The 13,140-nt window shown below is 44.3% G+C and overlaps 3 protein-coding genes across 4 annotated transcripts in view; 1 reads left to right on the forward strand and 2 right to left on the reverse strand.

Annotated features, from left to right (window-relative positions):
• Positions 1-923, reverse strand: part of tubgcp4 (tubulin, gamma complex associated protein 4) — a 33,149-nt gene extending 32,226 nt beyond the window's left edge. Inside the window, exon 1 of one of the 2 annotated variants that reach the window (XM_038994487.1) lies at positions 805-923. Coding sequence is in view for 1 of the 2 variants with exons in the window: in XM_038994479.1 (XP_038850407.1) it covers positions 76-153 (78 nt within the window). In the remaining variant the exon portion in view is untranslated. Of the gene's footprint in view, positions 1-75 lie in introns of both variants that reach the window. The other variant, XM_038994479.1, reaches the window with a different exon arrangement.
• Positions 462-5,837, forward strand: LOC120048640 (CDKN2A interacting protein). Its single transcript, XM_038994750.1, has 4 exons — positions 462-556; positions 1,428-1,677; positions 2,269-2,384; positions 3,079-5,837. The coding sequence occupies exons 2-4, from the start codon at positions 1,430-1,432 to the stop codon at positions 3,618-3,620; spliced, it is 906 nt and encodes a 301-aa protein (XP_038850678.1). The 5' UTR covers positions 462-556; positions 1,428-1,429; the 3' UTR covers positions 3,621-5,837.
• Positions 5,838-11,751: 5,914 nt separating this feature from the next.
• LOC120048704 (cocaine- and amphetamine-regulated transcript protein) lies at positions 11,752-12,833 on the reverse strand. The gene is made up of 3 exons (XM_038994868.1): positions 12,569-12,833; positions 12,358-12,441; positions 11,752-12,113 (listed from the first exon to the last, which is right to left on the reverse strand). The coding sequence occupies exons 1-3, from the start codon at positions 12,731-12,733 to the stop codon at positions 12,006-12,008; spliced, it is 357 nt and encodes a 118-aa protein (XP_038850796.1). The 5' UTR covers positions 12,734-12,833; the 3' UTR covers positions 11,752-12,005.
• Positions 12,834-13,140: the final 307 nt, after the last annotated feature.

The raw sequence follows: 13,140 nt of genomic DNA on the forward strand, positions 1-13,140 counted from the left end.
CAGCGGTGTTTGTACTTTGTAGAGCTAGCTCTGTAACGTTACTTTAGTTAGGTAGGTAACGTTACCCCGATATACCTGTAAACCTGTCCGTTTGTTCCATGTGAATATAGTCCCAGGGTATCCACTTAACGCCAACAGGAGCTCGTGAATCATTTTAATAAAATTAAAATCGGATATCAGGTCAAAGTTTACATAAATTGCAGTGTTGAGCCTTTCATTCAATCACAACACCGCCGATCCTGTCGCCGCCGCAACCCGATGACGTTTCAATGACGAGAGCGAAGAATTATGGAAACTGTAGTCTTTCTTTTGGTTTCCACATAAGTTAATTAAACGTTTTCTTCCCTTGTACGATTGATTTAGCTACTGTAATGATCACTGTTTGCTATCTAAAACCCCCAACATATATATCAATTATCTCGAAGTATATATCTTTGGTCAAAAACCTGTGGTGTCTGTTGTTACGCAATCGTGTGGAAGTTGTAGTTCGACATCCAACTTGTTTGCATCATTGGTCATGACTCATACAGCAACGGCGCTGCCTGGACAGCTTGAGGTTCGTTCTGAACTGTATATTTGCTATCAATAAAATATATTCTGCAACTTTCTATGATATAGTTAACCAGTAAGCTATATGTTGCTCAAATAAAGCTAACGTTGGCGTAGTGCAGTCACCAACATACGTTTGTTGTGTTTGCTAGCTAGGCTAATACCCGGCGTTTGTTTTAAAGTCTTACGCTAATTCAATGCTAGCTAACTAGCTACCCACATTGGAGGATGGCTAGCTATGTAAAATATATTAACCTGGTTGATGTTAAATTCATCACTGAATGATCTGTTTGGATTAACTTCTGATTATAAGTTAGCTAGTAGCAACAGAGACGGTAATGTTAGACAACTGGCATTGCAACAAACCAACATTGACTTCCGTAAACGAGCGGTTTTCTGATTTGGCCCTACTAACGTTACGTGATATTTGTTATGATAGCTAATTCGCCCTCTCCCCACAATCTCGAAGTTGCTTGGTAAGCAGTGATGACAATAATCACAAAGAATAGATGCCAGCAGTGACTTTAAAATATGTCAGAAGACGACTACTTCAGTTTCCGTAGCGTTATAATTGTCCCTCTTAACAAGCCGCTGCTGACAAATTGCAGGTGAAGGACTCTGGCTATAACCATATTTCTGGCGTTATAACTGTCATAGAACAGCAACAGCTTCCAGTGCCTGATGAATCTGTTGATGCCGTGCCCCTAGAAAAACATGATAGACAGAGCACAAAACACACTGGACTTAGTGTGGTATATAATTTCCCTTCAAATCAGCTGATTTGATTCGCGTCTTGAGTAGCCTGTTTTTGCCTCTAGTCACTGTAAGACTGATATAGCCTAACACATTGTGTCCTGTGTCTCTGCTCTGTGTTACAGTGATGGCGGAGGGGAGGAGTGGAGAGGACATTGTTTCAGAGTACCTGGACCAGAACCCTCACCTGGTCGAGTGGGTGGAGTCGCTCCGAGGAGTGCATGAGACCAACAAGCAGTGGCATGCCAGACGAGAGTTTTTCCTGAGGAACATGGAGACGTTCCCCACAGTCCAGCCAGGCTTCCCCAGCCCCAGTCTGGACAGGCTGCTCTCACTGTCCATATGCTGGGCCAACCACATCTTCTTGGGCTGCAGGTATGTGTATTGTATCCTGGTCCCAGATCTGTTTGTGCTGTCTTGTCAACTAGATCTCAAACAGGCTATGTTTGAGGAATGGATAGAGGAACTTAGTTTTAATGGATTTCAATGTGGAGCGTTACTGTAATATAATTTTCACACTTCACACAAAATGTATGCACATACTACTGTAAGTATATCTGGATAAAAGTATCTGTTAACTGGCGTATACTACAGAGACGAGCTGAGCTGCAATGGCCTGGTTATGCATCCACCATAGTAGTTGAAAACCTGCTGGAAAGGACAGTGTGAGAAGGAAATATCCGAGCCAGCACAGTATGGTTGGGGTCTGTACTGTTGATAGTGTGAAAAGAGTATTAGTTAGTTACAATGGGGGGTGCTGCTGGTGCTCTTCCATAGCATCTGGTTTAAAATCATTCAACACTAGAACGTATACTCTCCAGTTTGGACCAACCAGAATTAAAAACTACTACAGAATTCCAAAAAAGTAAACCAATGTAAAAACAAACAAACAAAAAAAAAACAGGAGACCAGGGTCAACTGTCCTAAGGGGGAATTTAGTCTTCTTCTGACTGTGATGTTTTGCAGATACCCTCAACCTGTCATGGACAGGATCAAGGAAATGGCAGAGGGAGTGGTTGTCAATGATGCTCCAGTTCGAAAGACCAGAGATGAAATCATGGGGAAAGGAAAGAGGACTGCAGGTATGATGCTGAAATCCTACTGTATATTCAGTTGTGTACATACTTCTCATGACTAGTTTTTATTACTTTTTCCCCCATCAAATTTTTATTACTATTTGTTATTTAGGACTTTGTTTGACATTTGATCCTTGATTGATATTGTACTGCATTGTTGAGGAGAGTTAGCAAGTAAGTATTTCACTGTACTGTTTACAACTGTATCCTGTTCACTTGATCAATAAACGTTGATTTCATTTTGGATTTTAGACTATTTAAAGTTTAGATTCCTTGTATAGTTTGGAGAGTCCAACTTTAAACGTTTTAATTGACGCTAATATTATAGCTCTACAAAAAAAATGTCCTGTCTTTGACCAATGGCCTGTCTTTGCTTCAGGGTTGTACAATATTGTTAACTTATGGAAGTGATTCAATACACTGAACGGCAATTACTGTGATGCTGTATATCCATTTCTGTATATTTGTGGGACAATTAAAGCGGGAAAAGTTCTGTACTTTTCCATCAAACATACTCTACATTGTTACGGTTAGATTAATCATACAGCAGTATTTTTTCTGCTGCTTTTGTTTTGGCCTTGAAGTAAACGCTGCCTATCCGACGCCTCCCTCACACCGCTGGAATCTGTCCTCTGCAGGTGAAGCCAGTGTTGCCGGGAAGAATCCCTACTCAGTTGTCTTTTATCTCGCTGATTCTCAGGGGGCGACGACGACAGCTGCGCCAAGCGGACCAAGCCTGGGAACCCCTTCAAGCAAGGCCCACCCCCGCAGGCACCTGCCGAGCACCAGCCCTTCTTCAACCGCCTCTACAAGGCTGTGGCGTGGAAGCTGGTGTCGGCAGGGGGCTTCGGCCCCAACCTGGACCACTTTGAGATCCTGCGTGCCTGCACTGAGTCGTCCAAAGAGAGCATGAGCTGCATCTTTGTGCCCCTGAAGGACATCCCCGACCTGCCGGCGGCGCGCACCCAGAAGGAGGGCCAGGTGTGCGAGCTGCGCTGCCAGACAGTCTATCTGGGCACGGGCTACGGGCGTGATGAGGCGGCCGCCAGGGCCATGGCATCCAAGGAGGCCCTCAAGGCCTTCCAGGGGCGCAAGGTGACGGTGAAGATCTGTCGGCGGCGGTTCAATGGTAGGGATGTAGAGGATCTGGTACTGCTGGATGATCAGCCCAGGAACCCGGGCTTCCCTCCCGCTATCAGCTACCCCTTCCAGCCAGAGCAGCAGGGAGACGGGCCGTCGTAGCACAGCCATGAGTCATAGAGTATCCTCCGGGGGCCTTTCCAGGGTCATGTTCAGTAGGCATCAACATTTTGTAAAATGGGGACGTAGGAATGGGGTTTGAAATAATTTCACAATTTGAATAGTATAATGAATTTTTGTCAGATATTCGAAGTACATGTGTTATTGTTTTTTTTGTTTTTTACCTGAGCACTGCTGCGGGAGGGAGAGAGGCTGGCGTTCTATTGCTGCAGCTGCAGAGGGGGTGAACAGATGGATGGAGGGAGAGAGAGAGAGACACCAAGGCAATTCAATGTTATTTATTATCCTATATAACAGTGCCTGTCTTGACTGGAGTAGCCTATAGAAGCTAGCCAGCTATAGCTAGCTAGGCTAATTGAGGCCACATGCTGCGCTTTTCCCCAACCCCATTCAGATAAAACGACAGCCTACCTGTTGGTTGTTATTCTTTCTCATTTCGCTAACTTTTAATTCAGTAATTTTATTCCATCTTGCAATGCATAAGTGAACTTTCATGCCACTTGTTACACATTTAGCCTCTTTTCCACGTTGATTGGCCAACATAAACAACAAGCTACGCACGGCTACCGGTCGGCTACCGGTCTTTTTATGGGGTGCACTGGGCATGTCATAAAAACAACATAAAAAAGTTAGTTGTTAAATTAATAATTTGAAATGGCATGGTATATCCTTGTATGTAACAATGTCCCATGGATATTTTAATTTACAAAAATTGTTTTCTGTGTAAAATAGGCCTATATTTCTTTCTTCTCACAAAATTGTATACTCACACAAGTATTCGAATACTAACATCTGTTCGAGTATTCAAATAACCATGCCCATCCCTAACTGGGAGGAACTACCTCTCCTGGACTTATATAAATGCTAATTTCAGTTTTCCGTTCCGAAACGTTTTGCTACTGTGTGCCCTAATGAACACAGCCCTGGTATTTAGAAGTTGTGTGGGTTTGAATGGAGCTGCTCTATGAGTCATACAGTACCACTGAATGGATGGACTCAATGCATCATCACCACCACTTAGTAGTTTTTACGCTTTTATTATTCTTGAGGAGCATATACCCAGTTCTTGTTCCATAGGTCATTTGGATTCCTTCAGAGTGGGGATGGTAAGAAGTTTAGTCCCTTTAGTATCGGTTGTGCCTGTCTGCTGCCTACCACAATGGAGAAATGTACACAGTTTGTAAGGGTGTGGTTTACAAAATGTCACCACATTTCCCTTCCTTTGCTTGGGTCTATAGTCACACCATGCACTTTCCTTCTATGTCCTCTAGCTCAGGGCTCCGGGGTGAAGTTCCCCCTAAATCTAGGATCAGCTTCCTCTCCCTCAATCCTAACCTTAGCCATTAGTGAGGAAAATGCTAAACTGACCCAGGATCAGCCTCTAGGTGCGACTTAACCCTACACCTAGCTCAGGACTATGGTGGATAGTGCGGCTGCACTCGGTCTGACCCTCAAGCCATTTAATCAGCTATCTGATTAACAACCCGACCAGTAGATGAGGGACATTTCTACCGTTTATCAATACCATTAATAACATGCAACTAATGAACCCTGTGTGGCTCGTCATTCGAGTTTTCTATTGATGCTTCAAATCTCCCTGAGTGATCACATTACAAATGTTATGCTTTTTTTGTTTAATGAAGTTACAAAGTTAGTCATGGAATGAGAATGAGGTATACTTCTGATAATACAACACAGGCTCTTGTATTTAAAATGCACAAGTCCTCTATGACAGAATCATTATTTCAACTGTTGTTTTCTGTTCACAGTAGAATGCATTGTCACTATTATAACTCAGTGTGTTTGTCTGAATACAAACGGAGGCATCTTGTTTAGTTGTTCTGCATGATGTACATCTTGTTGATGATGGAACTTTGACATTCATTTAAAACCACTCTGTTCTATTTTGTGTGAGGAAAGCTGTTGAGATATGTTTATTCATTGATTCAATAATTCTAAAGGAGATGATTGGTGTTAAGCCAGGTTCATAGAATTGTATGATATGTTTGATAGTGCTTGAGTCTTTACATTAAAAAATCATCAATGGAAGATTGCTGCTGTAATGTTTTGCTTTTCAAAGCTGAATGATATGAAATGGGTTGCGTTGATGTGTAAATGGCCACAATATTTAGTGACACTTTACATTTCTATGAGCGGTCCCTGTTTCTATATTTTTGTAAATAAAAATAATTTAAAGAATGTTTGACGTCCAATGATTGTGTCTTATCCACACTGACATGAAGAGGGTGAAAGACATTTATCAAAGACAAGAACATAGATTAAGTCCCAATTATGGTAAGGTTGGGTTGCCATCAAGTCTTTGGGGTTTGAATGTTGATAGTTGTAGCTTTATTTATTATTCACTGATAGATTATTTCAATTAATCCATACAGGTTTTGGAGAGGTGCAGGGGCCTGCCACACTGGGCGCCCGGGGAGCTATGGTTGTAGGGGATAAAGTGCCTTGCTCAAGGGTTGCTGGCTCGTCTCCCTAACCGCTAGGCTACCTGTCGCCCATGTAGTATGTCTCAAGCATAATGACTCAGGGTAATGAAAACACATGCTAGGATATATTTAAGCCATAAGGCACGAGAGGGTATTGTATATTGCCAATATATTATGGCAAAGGGCTGATTTTAGGCACGACGCATCGCCTGGATACAGCCCTTAGCCATGGTATATTGGTCATAAACCACAAACCCCTGTGGTGCCTCATTGCTATTATAAACTGGTTACCAACATAATTAGAGCAGTAAAAATAAACTTTTTGTCATACCCGTGGTATACTGTCTGATATTCCACAGGTGTCAGCCAATCAGCATTCAGGGCTCGAACCACCCAGTTCATAATAAACAGATAATGTTCTTGTCATCCACTTTTTCTCATTACAGTCCTTAGAGTCTGCTACTGATTGACAAGTAATTGTGCCTAGTCACTCTCCCTGGCATCTTCATTACATTCTTCTCTCAATAGCGGTAATAATAATGTAATAGATGCACCCATCAAAATGCATTTTGAGTCACCCTTGGTCGGCTCCTTGTTCCCGCTTAATAGGTGTTAGTTGCTTTACAAGCCAAGTCAAGTCCTTATAAATCGTGATTTAATTGCCATATTGGTGGCTGACCTCATCCTCACCCGCCGCTGTCTTGCATCACCATCATAGTGTTTCCTTCAGGTTGTTGTAGTACTGCTGGAGAGTTAACTGGAATATGTTCCTTTAGATATACACTGAGTATACAAAACATTAAGAACACCTGCTCAATATTAGAAAAGTGCTCCTAATGTTTGGTATACTCAGTGTATAATACTTAATGAGTGAAGGAAAAATGATGTTTTAGCACAGCATGGTTACATACCATATGTATGTAGTGTGATTGTAAGAACAAGGCATTAAGGGTCCTTTGGAATGAACATTATTGGATGTGGTGGGGAATTGAATCTGATGGAAAGGTTTTCTGTACAACCCACAGATGGTGTTTCATAGATAGCGATAACACTCACACACATACATGAGTGCATCTGACCCTTGTCAATTTGATGAGTCAAATATTTTAATTGTACCTGTCTCACTCCCTATCAAATAAATAAATATGCCAAGGCCAGAACTAGCAACAGAGCAAAATACTGCATGAAAGACAATGCTGTGTTTAGGTTATGTAAAGTTTATGTAAATAAGCCAGCTGCAGCATACTTTGCTATGTGACCTGATTTCTCTGGCTCTAAACAGCCCATTATTAACTACCATGTTTGTCCTCACATCTGAAGTGTCAGCCCAATAGTTATTTAAAGGTCCAGTGGAGTCAAAAAACAACCTTCTGCACAACCACACTCCCCACTCTGAGCCAACTCCTGTGCTCTGTTGGGTGAGACTCCACACTCCCCACTCTGAGCCAACTCCTGTGCTCTGTTGGGTGAGACTCCACACTCCCCACTCTGAGCCAACTCCTGTGCTCTGTTGGGTGAGACTTTTGGGCTTTGAGTGGCATGTGTTCTTGCGCTGAAGATGAAAAGTTTGAGCTCTGCCCTGGGCAGAACTGGATGCACGCTGCCAGTGGCGTGTATTCATGGATGGCAAGGGAAGCCAGGCTTCCCCCAAAAACGGACCAAGAAAAAAATAAAAATGTTTTGTCTCTATGTGTTTCATAATTTTCCTTCAATTCACAAGTGACTGAATGTATCTCACCGGGGAAAGCATCCGAGCAAGTGAAACAGTGCCCCTCTATCTTGGTATATGTAGGCCATCTATTTGATGCTGTCTGGTCCAAAAGAGTATGGCGATGTTGCCGCAAGCCAGCGAGCACCCTTGAATAAAAAAAGTATCAAATAATAGCCAATCAGCATTGAGCTAAACTGAGCGAGCTGAACCTTGAATGGTCCTGGCATTCCAAAAAATGTGTCAAGGGAAGCCAGTTTGGATTTGGCGTCACTCCTATCAAATCGCATTGAGAGCATAGGTCATTGACAGAAACAACTTGAATTGTTGCACCTCCTTTTGATTTCCTCCAGCGGCTAGCTAGCTAAAATTGTCCCTTTCCTTTAGGCCTATACAGTATACCACGGTCGCAAGGCATATGAACCAACAGATTATAGCGCAAACAACGCAATTATCACAACATATAGGTTGTAACCGCTACTGTCTGCTACACAAACATGTTCAATCATAGAGACATATACAGATATCACGCTTGTTGTTGGCCTACTTTTTTGGAGAAGTTAGATTTTATTTGTCTCCACTATTGACTTAACGTTGTTTATGACCAGGCTCTTTGCAGGAAAGTAAGTTTGATGTGCGTCAGTGCATGCCGTTAACATTGCCATCAGCAGGTAACTTTCAGATAATGGTCCTTTTTCCAGTCTCATTCATCATCACTGTTCTGAGTGGGCTTCTCTTTGTGTGCATCCATCAGACTCTACTGTCAACCAGAGAGTTCCCCCCTCCAGCGATCTATTCAATATGAATAAACATAAAGGAAACTAACGTGTAGAGAAGTAACGCCATGTGTGTGTATCACATGGGTATGTGTGAAACTCACTCCCCAGACTGAAGTAGCCCAACTTATGGCGCGACTGGTAAGATGCTTCAGCAGGGCGGTCACGTATGTTAGCAAGGCAAAGGTCCTGGGCTCGAGCCTAGGTATGAGCCGATTCAGGAGGAAGCAAGCTGCGTGAGGTCCGTTACAGATGGTGCGGTGACCCAGATCTGCAGTTTCGCTCAGATCAATGCTGAGGACTGGGGTTGCTGTAGAGTACGTTGGGGGGGTGAATGTAGAAACTCACTCCTTAGCCTGAAGTTGTGCCATTGAAGAGCTTGCTTTTCAAGAAAAAAATTCATGTCCAACGTTTCGACAGGCAAGCTGTCTTCATCAGGGTATGAACGCAACACATTAATTACTAATGAGACATGGGCCCATCGGAGAAGAGAGAGGAGAGGAATCAGAGGACAGGTTGGAGGGATGGAGGTGGAGATGGAGAGATCAACCGCAGTGGGAGAGCCTGGGAGGATAGGTACATTTGAGCTATTTGGGTATGTGGTGTTGTAAGGCAATCCACAACTATGAACTATGTCAGCAATCCCACCTCCTGCCTTACAACACCTGACTCGGCGTCACCGATTGCATGTATGTAATTAGCTGATATTGTCACGCCCTGACCATAGAGAGCCCTTGGATTCTCTATAGTGGTTTAGGTCAGGGTGTGACTAGGGGGGTGTTCTAGAATGTGTATTTCTATGTTGGTGGTTTTGTATGGTTCCCAATTAGAGGCAGCTGGTAATTGTGACCTCTAATTGGGGATCATATTTAGTTAGTCCTTTTTCCCACCTGCGTTTGTAGGATATTGTTTCAGTTAGTGCCTAAGTGCGCTCTGTACTTCACGTTTCGTTGTATGGCCTCCAGTGCGCCTCCCCAGCCCGGTACGTCCTCTGCCGGCTCCCCGCACTCGCCCTGAAGAGCGTGTCATCAGTCCGGTGCCACCTGTGCCGGCTCCACGCACCAGGCCTCCAGTGCGCCTCCCCAGTCCGGTACGTCCTGTGCCAGCTCCCCGCACTCGCCTTAAAGAGCGTGTCATCAGTCCGGTGCCACCTGTGCCGGCTCCACGCACCAGGCCTCCAGTGCGCCTCCCCAGCCAGGTACGTCCTGTGCCGGCTCCCCGCACTCGCCCTGAAGTGCGTGTCATCAGTCTGGTGAAACCTGTGCCGGCTCCACGCACAAGGCCTACAGTGCGCCTCCCCAGCCCGGAGCGTCCTGTGCCAGCTCCACGCACTCGATCTGAGGAGCGTGTCATCAGTCCAGTGCAAACTGCGCCGGTGCCCAGTCCAGGCACGGCGTCCAACCCAGCTCCATGGCCGGAGCCCTCCTCTGTGCCGGTGCCCAGTCCAGGCACAGTGTCCAACCCTTCCTCGGCCCGGGCACGGCATCCAACCCAGCTCCATGCCCGGAGCCTTCCTCTGCGCCGGTGCCCAGTCCAGGCACGGCATCCAGTACCGCTCCATGGCCGGAGCCTTCCTCGGCGCCGGTGCCCAGTCCGGGTGCAGCGTCCAACCCAGCTCCATGGCCGGAGCCTTCCTCTGCGCCGGTGCACAGTCCAGGCACGGCGTCCAACCCAGCTCCATGGCCGGAGCCTTCCTCTGCACCGGTGCCCAGTACAGGCACGGCATCCAGTACCGCTCCAAGGCCGGAGCCTTTCTCTGCGCCGATGCCCAGTCCAGGCACTGTGTCCAGTCCCGCTCCATGGCAGGAGCCTTCCTCTGCGCCGATGCCCAGTCTGGGTACGGCGTTCAGCGAGGCTCCATGGCCGGATCCGTGGTCTGGGTGGGGGCTACAACCCGCACAGGACCCGCCACCGACACTAGTCATCCCCCCTACCCTCCCCATTTGGTTTCAGGTTTTGCAGCCGGAGTCCGTACCTTTGGGGGGGTACTGTCACGCCCTGACCATAGAGAGCGCTCGGGGTTCTCTATGGTGTTTTTAGTCAGGGCGTGACTCGGGGGGGTGTTCTAGTCGGTTTATTTCTATGTGGATGTTTTGGTGTGGTTCCCAATTAGAGGCAGCTGATTATCGTTGTCTCTAATTGGGGATCATACTTAAGGTGTCCCTGTTCCCACCTGCATGGTGGGATATTGTTTTATGTTAGTGTTGAGCACGACGACTTCACGTTCGTTGTATGTTTATTGTTTTCTTAGTTTCACTTTAATAAAATATGTGGAACTCAAATCACGCTGCGCCTTGGTCCGTACTTCATAACCAACGTGACAGATATGACCTCACAGTTTAACAATGTCCTACGATTCAGTCCTATGTTTGAATCAGATACACAACTTGGTGTGATAATATGTGAGAGCATGTGTTCCAAATGGCAACCTATTCTCTGTACACTGCTCTACTTATGACCAGAGCCCATCAACAACAACTTGATTTACAACATGTTTTGCAAACACCAACTGTCAGGTTTGTGAGCCACTTTGGGTGGAACAGAATGGAAATATGGTGTTTTAAATTGTCAAACCAGCTTCAAATACCCAGGTTTGTGCATGACTTTTGTGTTATTTCAGGAAATACTGTAATAAAAGGGTTTGCTTTTCTCTAACCGAGTAATGTTGGTTACCTCAACAATGCAAAGACAGAGAGAGAGACTGCTGACACCCCAAAAAAGCCTGGAGTGACACCAATGCTTCTATGGAAAAACACCACAAGGGAAATAGTTAAATAACACACTTATAATTGTTTTTATTCACTTGAAAACCATAAAATATTCTCTACAAGTTGAACTATTGTGATTATATAACTTTTATTCATCTTAATGAAGGTAGTGTAAATGTCTTATGCTCTAAGTAAATACTATTTATTAGATTAAACAAATGTTCATACACTACTGTTTTGTTTATGTCCGACCATATCTCCATTTGGCCAAAAATGCTATTTCATTCTCAGTCCAGACAAGACTCAGCCCTCCTGAATCCATGTACTTCATGACTAAAATTATTGGTAGGTATTTTTTACTTCATGAGTTTGTAGGAAATAACCCATAACATTATCGCACACAGCATTGCGCATCATCTTTATGCATGTGGATCATGAGATTATTGGAGCAAAGAGAGACCACTCAGACTGCTTTACAAAACAAGATAGAACGCTGTTTATTCATAGTACAACTCATTTTTGGTTACAGAAACATCCAGTTGAAAATAAAATATTTCATAACTTCAAAATAAGCCTTTTTGGGGTTTAGACAATCTCTCAGAATGCAACCTGTCACTCTCCGGATAATCGTATATTGTAGTATCATAACAATATTCCTATATCACATGTCGTTCTGATGTAACAGTTTTAGTTTGCCATCAACTTCTAACTTACATTCAGACCAATTCAATTCACAAGCACTTGAGCAGGTAAGAGTTGCAGAAAGCTCCGCGAGGACAGTCGCACATTTTGCCGATTCTCGCGCCCTTTCTCACTGCGCACTGCTCTCCAACGTCGCACTGAAAAAAAGAAGGTAGACAAAATAAGACCGTGTGACATTTTTGCCAACAGATGCAAAGGTCTGTGGGGCCATATCCACCTGTCACAACATCAGATCACATCATCCACAAAACATGGCACATGAAAGCATTTAGTGAAAGTTAAAATGTTGAAATGTAGTTTTACGCGCCAGTTTAGGCAATCTGTTTTTCGAAGTATAGGTCGTTCCATTTTTAGAAGCTTCGTTCAAATTGTTAAATTTACCGTAGGGACTTGGCCGAATTTCTTTTCCCAGAATGGAAGTCTCTTGGTCTGCAGCTTTTTAAGAACGTCATGTAGTGCTCCAAGCTGTGGGAAATATTGACACATTAGAATGAGAAATCCTTCCAAAGCAGACCTTTCCAATAGACAAAAATCTAATGCTCATCAACCATTAAAGTCGCAGGTTTTACTTTTAGCCTAGATAGAAACTTACCAGTTGCTTTTCGTTGGTCAAATTCGGATCTTTGGGGTAGAAGTCTCTCACACTTCTTGTGTCGAGGTCCAATTCGGAATCCAAGTAGTCAATTTCAGCACTAAGAACGATGGACAGCAACACCGCGCAAACCACTGCTCTGGTCCATAGCCTGGAGCTCTCCATGGTCCTTAAGAGATTGCGTACAGTAGAAGATATCTTTCGTCTCCAAAAGGTCCCGTTCTAATACTCCAGTTACCGCAATCCAAACACTTTTTATCTATGTACCGCAGTGGCCGAAGTCTGTGACTTCCGCGCAACGCCACCTTAACCATAGATTTTTCATGCGTAAGAGAGATGGCGTGGGTGAGTCATTACGTAAAGTTGGATGGCTTGTAATTGCTTAAAGTTGTGGGCTCTCCTACAAGGCACAGCTTACTCACTTTTTTTTCATTGACGACATGAGATGTTTTCTATGACATGGTAAAGTGCCTTCGGAAAGAATTCAGACCCCTTGACTCTTTGCACATTTTGTAACGTTATTACAGCCTTATTCTAAAATGGATTAAATTGTTTTCCCCCCTCATCAATCT

This window comes from Salvelinus namaycush, chromosome 1, assembly GCF_016432855.1.
Source record: "Salvelinus namaycush isolate Seneca chromosome 1, SaNama_1.0, whole genome shotgun sequence".
Lineage (NCBI taxonomy): Eukaryota > Metazoa > Chordata > Actinopteri > Salmoniformes > Salmonidae > Salvelinus > Salvelinus namaycush.